At 31.1% G+C, this 17978-nt stretch overlaps 1 protein-coding gene across 3 annotated transcripts in view; it reads right to left on the minus strand.

Moving 5' to 3' along the window:
* LOC122521268 overlaps positions 1-17978 on the minus strand; it is a 33127-nt gene that overhangs the window by 732 nt on the left and 14417 nt on the right. The window contains exons 1-5 of one of the 3 annotated variants that reach the window (XM_043641850.1): positions 6159-6248; positions 5475-5535; positions 3792-3863; positions 1568-1707; positions 454-605 (exon numbers count right to left, since the gene is read on the minus strand). In XM_043641850.1, the coding sequence (XP_043497785.1) occupies positions 454-605; positions 1568-1707; positions 3792-3863; positions 5475-5491 (381 nt within the window). In that variant the 5' untranslated portion in view covers positions 5492-5535; positions 6159-6248. Of the gene's footprint in view, positions 1-453; positions 606-1567; positions 1708-3791; positions 3864-5447; positions 5536-6158; positions 6249-17978 lie in introns of those variants that run through there. The other 2 variants (XM_043641851.1, XM_043641853.1) reach the window with 2 other exon arrangements.

The raw sequence follows: 17978 nt of genomic DNA on the forward strand, positions 1-17978 counted from the left end.
TAGATTAGATCCGATAGATCACCACGACTAATAAAACATTTATTTTCAAAGTAAAGGAAATAGTAAGAACAGATAACTACAATTATTGTTGTAGAAAGACTAACATGCTTTAAAGATGAATTAAATTTAGATGTCATACTTTAACTATTCACCTCTTGTGAATTCATACATAACTTTGTTATTTCTTAAAACTACTAGTTTTAGTGTATAATAAAATTATTTTTATATGCTTTCTCTAAAACGCCCTTTTCTTAAATTTCACGATTTAACTGAATTATATATTTTAACATGTATATTTATATAATGTTAACAATAGATACAAATTTTAGTCGACCCTCGCTCTGTTTTAGTATCATTTTCAATAATATAATATATATTCGAAATTTATTTAATTTCCTTCAATTTTGTTTCCTAGATATTTTTCTTATTTTTTTATCTTTCAAATCTGCTTACCAAAACTTCTTCAAAGCGATCATAATTTTCGGCCCTTGCGTTTAAAAGACTTTCACCAACAGAATCTGTACCAGAGTTTGATTGAGAAGCTATACGTCTTTCTAAAATGCTTGAAGCAATATGTAAAAAGGATAAAACTGCTAACAAGCCAGCTGAAAATAAAAATAAATAATTAGTTTGGGTAACAGAGTATTCATAATTATTTAGCGAAGCAGCACAATGTTTAACATTTGGAGATAATCTACGAATATATTTTTATCTCGAATAAATTTGAATAAATATCCTTTTTCACAAACTTTCTATCGTCATTTCCATATTCATTTTTATGTGAACTTATAAACAACTAATTGTAAGCAGAATATTGTCAACTCTTGTTTATAAAATGAATTGTTAATGAAGTTCTTAAATATGATAGTTTCTGTGCTCTAAGTTGAAACATAAAGTTTATTCGGAGAAATGGTTCGTTCATTCTTCATAATATCACCAAAATGACCTAATCATATTTTATACATGGTTTGTTAAATCGTGTCATTTATAGAGGAAATTTAAACGTATTTTAATTAACGTTCGGTCTGTATATACGTATATATATATTGTAATTATAGAATTCTTCGCAAAACTTTTTTTCTCATTTCTTAGTTACATTTTTTCCTTTCTTCTATTTTCTTGTATATTTATTTTTCATTTGAGTCGAATGAAAGAAAGAAATTCAGTCCGAAGCAAGAGTCAACGAGGACGCGAAAACTTACAATTAGATTTTAATCGCGGCTCGTGCTCTCGAAAACTTTTCAATTAGATTATTCACTTTTCTTATGGAAACTTTGATAAAACGAGAGAGAGGGAGGGAGAGGGAGAGAGAGAGAGAGAGAGAGAAGTTTATTTTTTTTTTTCGTACTTTTAATCATTAACGTTAACCAAGTAAATAATATTTCCTGTTACAAAGGGTTGCTAATTCTTCGTAAAGTAACGAAAAGATTCAGTTTGTAAGGTTTGCGCTTGGTTTTGATATTTATTCATGGCATTCGAGCATCATTATTTATTAAGGGAAGGCCGGAAAAGAGATCTCATAAACTTACACGCATGTCGCATTTAAGCATTCCGTTTGTTAACTTACCCGCGACATAGGAGAGCCCGAGTTTGTGCGGTTTCCACGCCAAAATGCAGGAGAGTGGTAGATAAAATAATGTTCTTCGCCAACCCCTCGTTATCGCGAGTACGCGCGACCAGCAATACGAACAAAGAGCCTCCTCGTTTCTAAAAAGCAAAAATAGCGATTTTATCTCTTACGCTTACTTCTTTATTTAACATGCTATCCAACTTTTTATAATCTTCCTTCTTTTTTTTGACAAATCGATAAAGCAACAACGAAAATCGAATTTTGCTAAATATTTACTAAAAAAAAAAAAAACGAAAAATAAATATTAATTTGGACAAGTGAATTATGTTGAAAATATATGCTCTTTTTCGAGTGGGGTCATTCGATTACTCGGATTATGTTTCAGTTGTTTTAACGTAGAAAAAGGATCACTTTATTCGATCCATCGTACTTGAATTAAATCACATCTACGATGGACTGTACTATATTCTTTTTTTTCTCTTCTTCTTTTGTTTTTTATTGATTCGGTATATATGAAATGAATATAAAACTAAAAAAAAATTGTGTCTGGTAAAAATTGTTGTCGATAAGAATCTTTTTAATTTTCTAACCCATTAAACGAACATATATTCTACTTGACTTGTGATTATGGCGCAAAAAAATAAGCAAGAAAAATACAAAAAATATCGTATTGTTTTCTTGCAAAGCGATAAAAAAAATGATAAAACTAAAAAGCTAAAGAGTATAAAGATTAGGAATACCAAGGACTTATTACGTCTTTTATGTTAGTCAACATGTTTTTCCTATTACTCATAACTACTTTAGTTCTAAATGGGATATCAAGTAATCGCACCAAAGCGTTTTAAATGGCTACGACAAGGGTGTAAACTTCTGAAATGCGACGTGTCGAATCGAAATAGATGGGACTAAGTCGGTCAATAAAAAGCCGCCCTTATTTCCCTTTTAACTTTTTTTTTATCAACAGACACACATATAAACGTTGACTAAAGTCGAGCGGGAAGGCGTGCTCTTGGACGTACACAGGTTTATACACCACCCAAATCTTTTTCTTCGCTGACAATCAGATGAACTTGGTGAACTTGCGGATCCCGGATTGGCATCGTTCTATCATTGCGTACTCTTTTTCTCTCTTTTTTCATCTATATCCGAACTTGCTTTGGTAATACAACGAAAACTGGGCTAAACTTTTCAACGTAGTAATTGCTAGCTTACTTTGCTGACTCTTTTTCTACAGGAAAACTAAACTATGCTTTAATGAATCTCTCTAATTTACTTTTCAACCCTCGGCCACCGTAGACCGAGGGCAGCTATCTCCAAGGTTATTCACAATAATACTAATTAATGTGAATTGCGTTTTTTTTCCCGGAGCCTCGAGTGCCACGTAACTTTTCGTGAATCTACTTCTAATTCCTATACACCTAATTATGAGAATGAACAATTATAAACGAGAAAAAAGGATAAGCCAATCACTAAGCTCTCTTGCATTTGTGAATTGTGTGAAAATAAACTTAAGGGTTTCTTATACTTTTTTATTGTTTTATTTTCTTTTCTATTTTTGTATATTAGACAATAATGCTCGATCTTTCTATTTGACGAATTATGTTCTCTTATTGTCATATCCTAATCTTTTTTTATCTTATACCATTATACATTGATGTGGCTATATATAATGGTTCTTTATATAATTATTATAAGATAAGTACTTAGTACATTTACAAACGATCAAAATATTGAATAGTCACATTGAACTTAAAATTGTTTTTTTGCCCTTCCTTACCTCATCTTGAAGCCTTTGAAAGTGCTTCTTCCGCCATTTTCTTTCCCTCATAACTTTCTCTCTAGATTCTTAGAAAATTTGTATTTTTCAATAAACTGCTTTTTCATGTTACTAGGATCTTTAATTGCAAATCCTAAATAATACTTCAAATTCCTCACATAAGTGAAGGAAAACAAAGAATTATGTGAAAACTGGTCATCATAGTATGATTAATATTTTTATACATTGAATAAAAATAGATATTCTTTGCTGAAAAATTATTCATAAGTATCCTGATCTGTTTAATAAGAAAATCGCGAATTTTAATATGATTCGAACATTTAAATGCAAAAGAAAATTCAACGAGCTACACGTGAATGATCTGTTTTTTTCTTGTACCTTGAACGTTCATTAGCATGCAAGCAAGAGAGATAATAGACAATTTATTTTACATAATGAACGTACCTGACACAAATTTGTACGAATAAAGTGATGGCCCAGGTTATCTCGAGAAAAAAGATCATCATAGATGAAACTCTGAAATAGAATTAGAAATGAAATAATTGTAATTTTGTTGATTTTCATAAACTAAATAGTAGCGGGTGGATGCAGATATTATGTGTATTTCGTTTATGGTTAAATAGCATTGAAATAAAAAAATTTTTGTTAACAAACGACGTAAACTTAAATAAAATGATGTATTCAAAGAAAAAAACAGCAATTAAAAAAATATATTCTTTTATTACTAAGTAATGAATTTACAGATAAAGAAACAAGCTATATGAAGATATAGTAAAAAATAGAGCATATAATTAGTAAAATAATTAACTAATAGAGAAAGTGATAACGAGTTTAATTATAAAACGAGAATCAAGACAATGAAATAAATAAATAGTATAAGAACATTTAAAAATGATAAATTTAGATATATTTTTTTTTCATTAATATATATTTTAAATTACAAACTAACTCCATTAGGTCAAACAATTCGATTTTTTACGTAAAACACGTGCATGTGGATAACATAATAGCTTTGCCATTAACCGGTTTGGCGTCACGCACAACACGCGATCGCGCTGTTTCCTACTGTAGTGAAAAATGCCGCGATGCTTGATCACGATCGTCAATTCGCATTTCTCGCAAATAAATGAACGAAACGTTATCGCTCTGCATGGCCTAATCCGACACATTTTTAAAAACCTCTGGCATTAAAACAATTAAATGATATTTTGTACAAAAATAAATAATTAAAACGAAATGAATGGCGTTCTTTGTTAATTGCTTTACAATTACATAAAACAGTCGTTTTCTGTACAAAACAAGAAATAATTTCGAAATAACATAAAATATTTATCTTTCTATTTATGTGTTATAATACCACGAATTTAAAAATAAAGTAATCTTAATTTTCATAGCATCAACAATTAAAAAATACATTTATTACTACAGAAACTCACGTTATATTGTAGAAGAGATCAAATATTATTCTTAATTCTTTTATTTTTGTACTCATATCAGACTAGGAAGTATAATGCATAGAGAATAATAAATTGATATATAAACGTTAAAGTTATTTTCCTTCGAAAAATAAAATCTCATCCAGCGTTTGTAAAAATATTTTGTATTTCTCCTCATACGATACGATACATTATAAATAACAAAAAAATAAAAACTCTTTTCGATATGGAATGATATTGAAGGTATATAGTTATTACAAACTTATCATATGTAGTATATATAGGAATAGAAAATTTATCTTATTGAGTCATTTCTCAAATCGTCTAAACATTATTGAAATGGTAATTTCATTCCTTCTTTGATTTCATTCGTCCTTCATTTCCTTTTGGTAATAATTAAATTTTCTCTAAAATTAAATTGTGCATAGAAAGATAAAATTACGTTTCCTCTGGTCGCTGATGGAAATCATCGTTCGTTACGTTACGGTTTTTCCTATTTTCTACTTGTTTACCATTATTTTTCTCTCTCGTTACGTAGATAAGAAGACAAAATTTAAAAATGGACAATAAATGTACAGACAAAATTGAATCATCGAATTGAGTTCCTAGTCTAGTTTTTTAATATTTCTTTCTCTGAATCTGGATAATGCGTGAATTGAATTACGGTATACGCATGTTGAATTATCCTCACGTAACGTAAAGCCCCATATTGTGTCGACGATACGCCACGTCCACTCCGACTCCACATACAACTGAAATAAGAAGAAATAAATAATCAATACAAAATTGATTAACAATCATATAAAGTAGATATAAGATTTATAGCGGTTCATATAGTTATACATAAGATAAACTAAAATGTAATCTTAAACGTTGTACCATTTTCTGGTAAAATTGAAAAAGCTTTATGAATACATACAGCGATATAGAAACATAAAGTACCTTCTTTGGCAGCATTAACGTTATAAATTCCGCTTAAGATGGTAACTACATTTATTATTGGCAGACGCCAAGGAACGTATATACGTAGCCTTTCTGGTTTACAACTTACATACTGCTTACGTATATTTAGAAATCTAATAGGTATATATCTATCTTCCCAATCGGAACGCTCGAATATTTTGGCACTGAATTCACAACGTGTACCAAACGTACCTTTTCTCTAATTACTACTATAAGAGTGAAGTTTAAGAATATTCTAATTAAGAAGCTTGAACAAAAGAGTCAGTTTATGACTTGATACACTTGCAGTTGTAATAGACAATTTGAAAAAATTCACGCTTTTTTTCTTTCAGTTTAAGATTTGTTTCGACTTAAGTATGAAATTTATACGTTATCACCATTTATGAATAAAACCGTTAACTTCTCAAATTACCTTAATACTTAACCAACCGAACACGTCACGCTAGATCGTACGCTGTCCACTACGCATTTTTTGCCACTAACATAAATTAATATTCATTAATTGAATGACAAAAAGGACATAAAAATTATTTTAAAAGACAAAACACATTTGATAGTAACGATACGGTATTGCATGTAATTTATACAAAATATGAAATGAAAAGTATAATAATTATTTTTAATAGTGAATGTAAAACATTAATAACATAAATAACAGATAAATAACAGATAAATAACAGATAAATAACTGATTTATACAAATATGGCAAATGTGGAATTTTTTTAATAATAATTTGATGCACAATAAGTCGGACAAATTATTTGAGATTAGAAATGTTGTAAATTATATACAAAACAAATTCCAAACTTTCTATATGCTAGAACAAAAATTTTCATTGGATGAAGGAACTGAACGAATACTGTCGGTTTGAAATATTTCCGACAATATTTACATAGTCGGAATTGTAAACCATAAACAAACCGTAAACTCGGAGATAAAAAAATATATATTTTCCTTAATTTTATGACCTTCCAAACGAAGATTCATCCATAGTATTCGCTATTTATCTAGAGGATTAAACTAGGTTTCCAAAAATAGAGAATACTTAGAAGTAGAAAAATGACGAAGCACGGCTGCTTCGATAAAATTGATGAACTTACTTAACAGATTTTATTCAAAATTGTGCTTTATAAAAGCAGAACAAATATTTAATAAATAGCAAAATAAGCTTTAAGAATTATTAGTACAAGACTAACGAAGGATGGATCAGAAGTATCATTAAAAACATCGTGCCAAATTATCATTCAAAATCTTGTTTATGTCTATCCAAATTACAAGTATCAACTCTCCTTACCAATAGAATCGTCACTGATTAGACAATTAATAGATTCTAAAATTCTTAAAATTATAGATCGTAGAATCATCTTGTAAATAAAGTCGATGTGAGAATTACTAGAATTTAAAAATTGTTTTTCAGCAAAACGAATAGAAAACAATCGATTTCTAATTTTTTTAATCGAGCAATGTCTTACTCAATTCCCTTTGGATTGGAATTCCGATCCTAGTTATTATTAATAACAATTTTAATAATAATGGTAATTATTTGTAATACAAACTTTTAATATTCCTATCCGTAGAAATCTATTTTAGGATTATTAAACTTTCAAATCTATATAAATTTTATTACAGAAAAACATTTTATTCCTAAAAAAATATAATTTTACATAAATGATAACAAAATTGATCTCACAAAATATCAATTGTTTAAAATTTACATTAATGGTACGTATACTCCTGTGATTCACTGTAGTTCAGCAAAACGCGTCGTTAATTCAATTTATTACACAAGGGAAACTATTCTTTATCAAATCAAGAAAATAAACTGCTGTGCATACCAAGGTGAGAGGAAAGAGTTTATTCATCCAGAATTCCTTATCTAGTTTCCTTAGTAAGATCTGAGGTTTTAATTGTTAATGTTGAGCATTTCTAACCATCCTTCGCTCCCGCAAACTCAAACAAATTTCAAAAACAACTAATTAATTTTTTAACCATTTTATTTGGCATCTTCGCAAATTATATGCTGTAAAATCACCTGTAAAAGCCATAATATTAAATTATCTTTCAAATTCTATATATTAACAATCGTTTATCATTATGGAATCAATAATCAATAAGTTTGAATGACGATAAAATTCAGGAAGGTTTTAATCAAGAAAATGAAACGCAAAGTAGTTTTTATCGCGAATAGTTTGTATCTCGATTATTTTCATATAATAAAAATGAGTTTGCAGTTTAAGTTATGATTTGCATTCCAAGAGCTATTGAAATTTCATTGTTATTGCGTTCACACGGAATTAACTAAAATTTATCGTAATTTTAAAAGCAGCTGATAAAGGGGAATGACATTAATTTAGACTAAATATATTTATACATTGTTAATCGTTGAAATTTTCGATCGTACGAAATTTATTAATGTAAATCGTTCAATATGATATTAAGGCATGTATATATTGAGGGAGAGAGAGAGAGAGAAACAAATATATAAAAAATATATTTAGATATTGAAGCGATATATGCAACTGTAAAAGGGCCAGAAAAAAGTCATAGATTTTGTGTGGTTGTACGGTCGTGGACTGGTTCTCACTTCCGTATTGTGCACGCTCTGGTGCATGCGCTTTCTCACTCTGCTGGGAAAGGAAAAACAATCTCTTTTGACTTCCACGTTGTAAGAGCAGAAGGAGATGACTCAAAAAAGAACACGTTTCAATTATAACTAATTAAAAATATATTTTAATATTCTTTATACAGCAAATCGGCGTGGTACTCGGCTCTTTTTCCGCTTATCTGCTCTAATCTCTTTGTTTCTTACCAGTAGTAACCTCTGATTTATATTAACTAGCTGAACTTGTTTATAACAATTGAATTAACTGACTGAATATGACTCAATTGAACTGAACTAAATTAACTTACTGAAATTACTGAACTTGGATCAACTGATTAGGTCCAAATCAACATAACTCATTATGTGTGAATCAATTGAGTTGTAGCAGTCTTCATTCGCTACTGGTTTGAAAGGAAACAGAAGAAGGGTAGTGTTCACGAAGATGTAGTTACGTATAGACGAATTGTATTGAATAAATTGAAGATTATATTTTTGAACGTTAGTTAATTAGTTAGAGTTATTTTTAAGGCCCTTTCTTATAAAATGAAATAATAGTAGTAGTAATAATAATAATCTACCCTACGGGGCAAACGCAAGCTTGCTATCAGGGACTAGCGCCCCTGGGGGTCCGAGCAAGCGGGTTCGTTAAAAGACTTACGGGAGGAGCACACCTCTTGGAGAAAACTTAGGTTCATCTGGCCCGGATGATAACACCTAGTATAGGGTCCCCTATCAGAGTCACGATAACAAAAACAAATATATAAAAATAATGTCAACAAATAACCAAGCCTCGGACGAGTCAGGTAACGGGACTGTACCTGACGGGAATAGATCGCAGTCCCAACCGGTAAACGATACGGAACCATCAAGCTCCTGGACAAACAACCTAATGCGATCACAAAACAATGTAAACACTGCCGAAGGAAATATCACTGCTCATCGAATAGAGAATTCCCAAGCACTGTCAATTTCCAGGCGCCGAATAAAATAGACAAACCAAATGAACATAGACGTCATCCAAATATACTTCCATATAACTCAATGTGAAAGATTTAAAACAAAATATAGGAAAAGACTACACCAGGAGTTCATAAAAAGATATCCGCAGCTTAACCATCTCTTTCAGCAAAATATAGCAGACAGAAGAAAAGTTATCATGAAGAAAAACCTCCTTCCACCCAATTTCATCGAAGAAATTCGTAACGAAGTATCGCAAAATATCACTACTACAACCACAGAAAGAACAATACCCATCTCAAGCACAGAAAGAGCTCTCGAGGAACACAACAATAGTCTAGAAGAACAAACACACACTATCAACGAAATTCAAACAAATGCTAAGAATCACGAGGAAATGCAAGATATTAATAATAATAAAAGTGGAATAGAAAATTAAAATATCGAGCAACAACTTATCACAGATTTTCTGTTAGTGAAAACCCAGTGGGAAGAGATCGACATTACCCAAACAAAATAACTCAAAAAGACTGATAACGCTAACCAAAATGTGTAACCGAGAAACAAGAGACCCAGCAAATTATAGAACTATCACATGCCTAAACACAATATATAAAGTAATTATAGGATGCATAAATCTAGCAATAATAGAACACTGCACAAATAATTATATTATGACTGAAGAACAAACAGGGAGTCACGCTGGAACTTTGGGATGTAAAGAACAACTCATCCTGGACCCAACGGTAATGCAACAAGCCACAAACAAGAAAAGAAATCTATACACTTGCTTCATAGATTACATGAAAGCATATGACATGGTGCCCCACTCCTGGATACTATCATTTTTACGATTATACAAAATAAACCCTACATACATTGCATTCATAGATACAATAATGAACAAATGGAAAACAAGCATTAAACTAAACCAGAAAATAATAACATACCAAAAAACCACAATAGTTTACCTACAGACAGACAAGATCGCCGTCAAACAAAGCATTTTCCAGGGCGACAGCTTAAGCACCTTACTATTCTGCTTATGCATCAATCCTCTTTCAAGTACATTAAAGAAAAATACCAAGGGTTTCGCTATTAAGGACTTACATACGTCCAGAATTAAAAAAAAATCGATTTTTTTTTCAACAGATTCTTGTTCTTTACAGTTTTTGTGAAAGTCGATTGCACAAAATCCCCACAGATCCAAAGTTATGGTAGAAAATGTGACTGCCCGACAAGAGTTTGGTGCGCGCACATAGCTGTTTTTTGTTTGAGACACTTAAAACTTTAAACACATTTTTCTAGAAAACTACTTTTTCCGCCACGGTCTGCTTGAAATTGTTTTCTCTATAGTTTGTCAAGCCGGATTTTTGATATTTGGATTTAAAAATTTAAAAAAAAATAATTAAACTGTAAAATTTCTGATGTAAAACGCATGCTTTTTGTTAAACTGTCATAAATTACTAAATTTACTGAAATTCAAAATTCCGGCTCGACAAACTACAACTTTTTTTTTCTTAGTGTTGTGGATCACGTAATTTTTTATATAGTAATTTTCGTAAAAATAAAGTGAAATAAAATTTTTTTTAAAGTTCAAATATCAATATAAACAATGTGTATTATTTATTTTTATTAATTTCTATTGTTATCCCTATATATTAAGGGGTTATATCCACTTACGAGGCAGAAAAAACGCGTTTTTTTGTGAATTTTTTCCAAAGAGGCATTTAATTTTATACATTAATGGAAAAAATGTACTTAAACAGAATTTAATGTACTTTAATAATCAGCGGTTTATTTAAAAAAATATTGGATCCCCTAGCTCCTGTAGATGATCTGCGGAGAGACCTCCAAAAAAAAGTGCTTGGCGTTGAGCAAGATATCTCTGGTCCAAATTATCTGAAAACCAAAAACCAAAAATGTTTAGTACTGTAATAAATAAATACAGGAAATGTTTACAGGACTAGTCAAAATTTTGATTTTGACATCTCTGGTCAAAATTATCTGAAAACCAAAAACCAAAAATGTTTAGTACTGTAATAAATAAATACAGGAAATGTTTACAGGACTAGTCAAAATTTTGATTTTTGACAAAATGGCGGCTGTTCAAAAAAAAAATTCAGTTTTTCATGAAAATTTTTCACTTCAAAGTGGCTTAAAAAATCGAAATTATTGTCCAAAACCTTTTTTCTTCGATCATTACTTGAAAAATATATCTGAGTAAGTCGTGTGAAAATTTCAAACCGATCGGTTTAGCGGTTTCGGAGAAATTTTCCTCACCGACTCTGAAAACACGGTTTCGAGATAAACGCGTTTAAAGTTTCGGGAATGATTTACACTAAATTAAAAATTTTTTTTTTCAACTTACATCGTGTCATCTATTCCAGCACCATAAGAGGAACCCTCTGCTTCGTCGTTTGCCTCCAAAATGTTTAGTTGTTGTTGTCTACGAGCCATTCTCCCCTCGCGCGTCGACCCTTGCGCTCTTGCGTCCGAAATTGAGATGCGCTCTGCGTCCTCTTTACTCACGAAGGAATGAGCATTGGGTCCAAGTGATAATCCCATAGCACTCATATAATAAAGAAGAGATGTTTTACCTTCATTAAAGACCCCGGCTGCAATGTTTGCAGCTATTTCCACAATTTTAGAGCCAGCTGGAATAATTTTTGGAGTTTTTTCCATATCAGCTGATTATAACTTTCATTATTGTTCTGGGTAAAACCACCAACGCATCGTTCCAATAATTTTTTGTTACTTAGATCTTCGTAAATTGGAAAAATAGCTGTTGCAACATCAGGTGGTAAGGCCTCATAATCAAACTGCTATCATCATATTCCACGGTTTTCGGATTAAAAACGTTCTTCCGTTTATTTCTTCGAGACAACTGTTCACTGGAAGTTCTACGAGTTTCTCTGCTAATTTTACGAGGCATTTTTTACTTTAATTAATTAAACTATACACACTGAGAAATACACAAACTGAGCAAAAACACAACTTGTCCACGTGGAAGATCACTTTTAACTGATGAGTTCACATATTTTTAACTTAAAATTCCTCAACATAGGTTTCACGTATAAACTAGACCTTTTGTATTATTATCTTAGGGTCCCAAACACAATATAAGTCGAGATCAAAAGTATAGCGGCTACCAGAAACAGCTGCTACTCCGGCTCGTGCTCCGCCTACTTTCGAACGCTCGGAGACGTTCTTACTAATACGCTCATATCTCCGAAACTAATTGTCGGATCGATTTGAAATTTTCAGAGAATATTCTTGAATATATTTACATTCAAAAAATGAAAAAAAAAAAAATTTTTTTTGAAAATCACAAGTGGATATAACCCCTTAAAAAATTTTTTCTTTTAGCGCATTTTTGGCGCTGCTAGACGTATGTAAATCCTTAAATCAAGAAGTTCAAACTATTCCCTGACGCACCTTTTTTATATCGACGACCTGAAAATCTATGCGGATTCCGAAAGTAACATACAAAACGCAATAAAGATAACAGAAAAATTCAGTACACAAATTAAAATGGAATTCGACACAAAGAAATGCAAGATTCAGGCAATTAAATAAGGTAAACTAGTAAATAGATAGAACGATGGAATGCTGCATTTTAGAGATTATGTGTTCTGGTAGATCTAGTTCCTTTAGATGTCTGGAGACTGTCTTAGGTACTACTCCGGTTGTGGATAAGACTATAGGAGGTATCTTTACTTTGTTCACTGCCTACATTTGTTTTATTTCTTGTATTAGGTTTAGATATTTCCTTATTTTTTCGGTGTACGTTGATTGTATATTATGACTATTTACTACCGCGTAATCAATCAAATGGACAGTTTTCTCTTTTTTTTCTCCATAACTTGGTGTCGGGTTTGTTATGGGCTACTGTTCTATCTGAGTAGATATATCTGTTCCAGTATAGGATGTTGTCTGGATTTTCTTTAACTGAATCTGGTGTGTACTTCCAGTATTCTTTGTCTACTTGGGTTTTAAAAATGTTATTTTTCAACGCCTGGTGGAGTATTTTGCCTATGTCGTCATGCCGCCTGATGTATTCTATTTGGCTTAATTTTTGGCAACTCGCTAGTATGTGCTGCACATCTTCACTTGGCTGATTGCACCATCTGCATAGATCGTCTGGCATGTTGTTTTCCTTTAATATATGTTTGCGGTAGTTTTTAGTCGCAACAACTTGGTCTTCGATCGAAATAAAAATACCTTCAGTTTCTGGGAAAAGTCTTCCATCTGTAAGCCATTTGAGCAACTGTTGTGTGCCGACTTATGTGTGCTGTTGTGTATTCTTGACTTATTTCGTCGGGGAATCTTCCATGAAATGGTTTTCTTCTCCATTGTTCTATCTTTGATTGTAGTGTGGTAGTGTTCATTAACTCATCACTTGATAGATTAAGAGGCGTATAGTTAAAGTCTGCCTCTGTTGCTGTTTTGATTAACTCTGAGCTGTTTTTTTGTTGTCAGAAGTATTTATTTATGTTGTTTATCTGTTTGTTGTGTAAATGTTCTATGTCTATTATTCCGCGTCCTTCTTGTTTACGTGGGATGGTTACTCTTTCGATTGCACTTTTTGGGTGATGTTTATTTGCTTTGCTTTCGTGAGCGATGTTCTAATAGACATTTCGAGTTCTTTTAAGTCTGTAGACGTCCATTTAATTATTCCGAAGCAGTAAGTGAGTGTTGATACTGCAAATGTGTAATCGCTTTCGTTATGTTCTTCGAATTTAAGTGGGTTTTTAATATAGACTTTAGCCTTGATCACAAGAGTTCTTTTAACCTATTTTTAATTTTGGTATGGTTGATTGTTTTGTTTTGCTCGAATCCGAGGTATTTGTAATATTCCGTAGCTTCCATCGATGTTATTTTTTCTGCATTTCCTGTCGTATATTCAGGGTCTGCAACTAATTTAAAAAACTTCCGAAAAACGCTGACATAAAATCTCTCATACGACCATTTGAATTAGCGTACAGCCCGTAAATGATCATATTTATCACAAACCCCTTGAGAAGAAAAAATGAGAATAATAATAATAATAATAATAATAATAATATTTAATAAATTAGACTTAATAACGATATATTTTTAGCAAAGGAGAATGATGAAGTGATACTTCATCAGTGACCGAACAATGCTGATTGAAATCAACAATTTACCCTTTCAAGAGGGTAACGTGATACGGGTAGAAAAGTTTGACGTTCGATTATCATCGTATCATCCATGCGATAGGCGATAAGCATGATGTCAGTAGGATGCGATTATAAAATACGAATTGGAAAATACGATTGAAGTGGCGCTCGAGTGGAGCGCGCTCGATCGAATGGTACTCGAATAGAGATTGTTGGTGTCACAGACGCGTGTCGATGAAAACTTGTTTTCATAGAATCGATCAACTTCTCGATAGGAATAGAGATAGATATTTTATCGTATGATCAAACGAATCAAATAACTTTTAAGAATGAATAATATAGACCAGATGTAACACTCTCATTTTATCCAATGAATAAATATTTTCTCTCTTCAGAAATGAGTAATATAAGTTTTAAAACGAGAAAATATTGTAAATAATCTTTATTACAGATTTTTAATATTTTTTGTTACAAATGTTTATATAATTGATCTTCTTAAACAACGTAAATATTATTTTATGTAGATATACAGAAATTCCGAGTAAATTTTGCATTGTGAGTTCCTAGCTATGATTTATTAAGACTTGAATTATCTTGCCATCGCAGAACCTTAACTACACTGTATATTTACATACTTCCTGTCGGAATAAAGGTTGCTAAAACAATGGAGATATATGATCGTATATATGTTGACATTACTTTGTGAAATTTGTTAATTCGTGAAATAATTAGTTAAACACTGAAATAACTATACTGATCTGTTTAAATATGAAAGAAGGCAGAATTACATATTTCAACTAGGTAATAAAAGAATTTACAAGAGGCGAGTAGTTAAGATATAAAATTGAAATTTGATCCGTAGATTAGTTCCGATAGAACAACATGACTAATTGTAAAAGAACATTAGTTTTTAAAGTACAAGAAGACTTTAAAAACGAATCAAATTTCAATCTCGTATTTTATGATACTCGCCTCTTGTCAATTCATATACCAATCTATAAATTAAATAGTTCTTTATACTTACATTAATATATATATATATATGTATACTATAATTTCGTTAATTCCTAAAAGTATTAATTTTAATATATAATAAAATTCTTATTATATGCTTTTCTAAAAACTCTTATTTATTTCGAATAAAACCTAGGATTTCGATGATAAGATTGTAATACTAAGGAAGGATAGTAAATAAGTTATTTGAAGCAATTAAACGATTTATCAAATTTATAATGTAGAAAGATCAAAAAAGAAATATAGGATGATGGGAAAGTAATAGTTGAAAAAGAAAAGGAAAACGAAAAAGAAGAAGCAAAGAGATCAAGTAAAGAAATTGGTTAGAGAAGCAGAAAAATTTTCAGTCTTATTCACAAGACGAAAAAATAAACATTTAGCAATGTCGACCCGTAGAAATTTCATGCAGAATAAATAACGCAATAATTTCCATAAATAAAAATAGCGAAGAGAGTGACAGAAAAAGAAATATATATGTTACAGAAAAGTGAGAAATGCATTGCTCACAATGCATGGCGTTTTTAGGCAACGAAGTAAAATTGTTATCAATTCTGTGAAGAATTGTTATGTGTGGCAACAGACACACACACAACATAATATAGTATAACGCATAGTTAGCGGCATGACAGTCTCAAAAACCTGCTCCATGCTCGCTTTTATGTATGTGTTGTCTGACTGTTGCCCGATAAGTCTGTAATAACTCTTTTATTTGTGGGCAATGCCGGATTTCCCACTTTTCCGGTAACTATATATATATATATATATAGAGAGAGAGAGAGCACAAAGTACAAAAATAAAAAATAGGAAATATAAAGAAGGTAGAAAAATTGAAAAATTCTTCAAATTGTTTTTTTCCAGTCCTTTTCCTTCTCTTGTAGGGACGCAAAACACGATATTCGTTCTTTCTCGTTAATTTCTTTTTCCATCTGTAAGACGAAGATGAAGACAAACCGATACGATGGACTTTCATCTTCCCTCTCTTATTCTATACCATCCTTTCGAAGCAGCTTTTACTTTCTCCTCGTCGAACTTTACCTTTCATCGTTTTTCATCTTTTCTTAGTTTTTCTTGTTCCACTTTTTCTTCATTTCCTTTTTCTTTTTCTTTTTTTTCTCTCTCTTTTTTTCTCTTCTTCTCTCTTCTAGACACATTTTCTCGTCTTTTCTCAACGGAATACGGATCTTCGAGTATCTTTTTCTTTATTTTCGCGAAATAAAACACGTTAGTTTTCAAACAAAACAAATATCTCAGGTTACCGCGACTATACGTCGCGCCATAGAAAAATGGAAATTTTAAAACGTCGCACGGTCTCAATTAGAGACACAATGCTACCCTCGGATGCATCTCCGCGATGCAATTAACCACGGACACCACTTGCGTTAAGAGTATCCCTTAAAAGGACTAAAAGAACGTTATAATTAAGACTTCGTGCTACTTCTTCGTATAATTAGCCACCGTCGTCGCTGCTGCCGTCATGTCGTCGTCATCGTCATCGCGATATCTAAGTTGTTGAAAACCGATGCTTTAACTCTTTAAAAAAAATAATAAAAGTAATAAAAATTGTTTTTTTTCGTTAAATCTCATTTATTTGAGAAAAAAAATTGTAGATAAAAATAACAGACAGAGAAAAATTCTCCATTTCTTTTTCTCTTTCGAAATGAGTAGATATGATATCTCCTTTCATTTCGTTGATGCAAAAACTAAAAATTTCCATAGAAGTAACGAACGATCCAGATCGTATTCCACGAATCGTACAGACAGACTAAATGAACGTAGGAATGAACTTCTTCTTTTCGAGGAGAATTTTACAATGTTTAAAAAGAATACAATAAAAATAAAATAAAATAAAAACTTTGTCAAACAATTAAAACGTTAGAAACGTTCGACTAGTTCGAGAGTCTAATAGACCCGATAATTCCACGTTATATCAAGGCCTTACATACGTCCAGAATTAAAAAAAAATCGATTTTTTTTTCAACAGATTCTTGTTCTTTACAGTTTTTGTGAAAGTCGATTGCACAAAATCCCCACAGATCCAAAGTTATGGTAGAAAATGTGACTGCCCGACAAGAGTTTGGTGCGCGCACATAGCTGTTTTTTGTTTGAGACACTTAAAACTTTAAACACATTTTTCTAGAAAACTACTTTTTCCGCCACAGTCTGCATGGTAACTCCTACAGTTTTTAATATTTTTTGATGCGACTTTTTTTAAATATTTGAAATTGTTTTCTCTATAGTTTGTCAAGCCGGATTTTTGATATTTGGGCTTAAAAATTTATAAAAAGAATAATTAAACTGTAAAATTTCTGATGTAAAACGCATGCTTTTTGTTAAACTGTCATAAATTACTAAATTTACCAAAATTCAAAATTCCGGCTCGACAAACTACAACTTTTTTTTTCTTAGTGTTGTGGATCACGTAATTTTTTATATAGTAATTTTCGTAAAAATAAAGTGAAATAAAATTTTTTATAAAGTTCAAATATCAATATAAACAATGTGTATTATTTATTT

Source organism: Polistes fuscatus, unplaced genomic scaffold (assembly GCF_010416935.1).
Source record: "Polistes fuscatus isolate 324 unplaced genomic scaffold, CU_Pfus_HIC Scaffold4, whole genome shotgun sequence".
Lineage (NCBI taxonomy): Eukaryota > Metazoa > Arthropoda > Insecta > Hymenoptera > Vespidae > Polistes > Polistes fuscatus.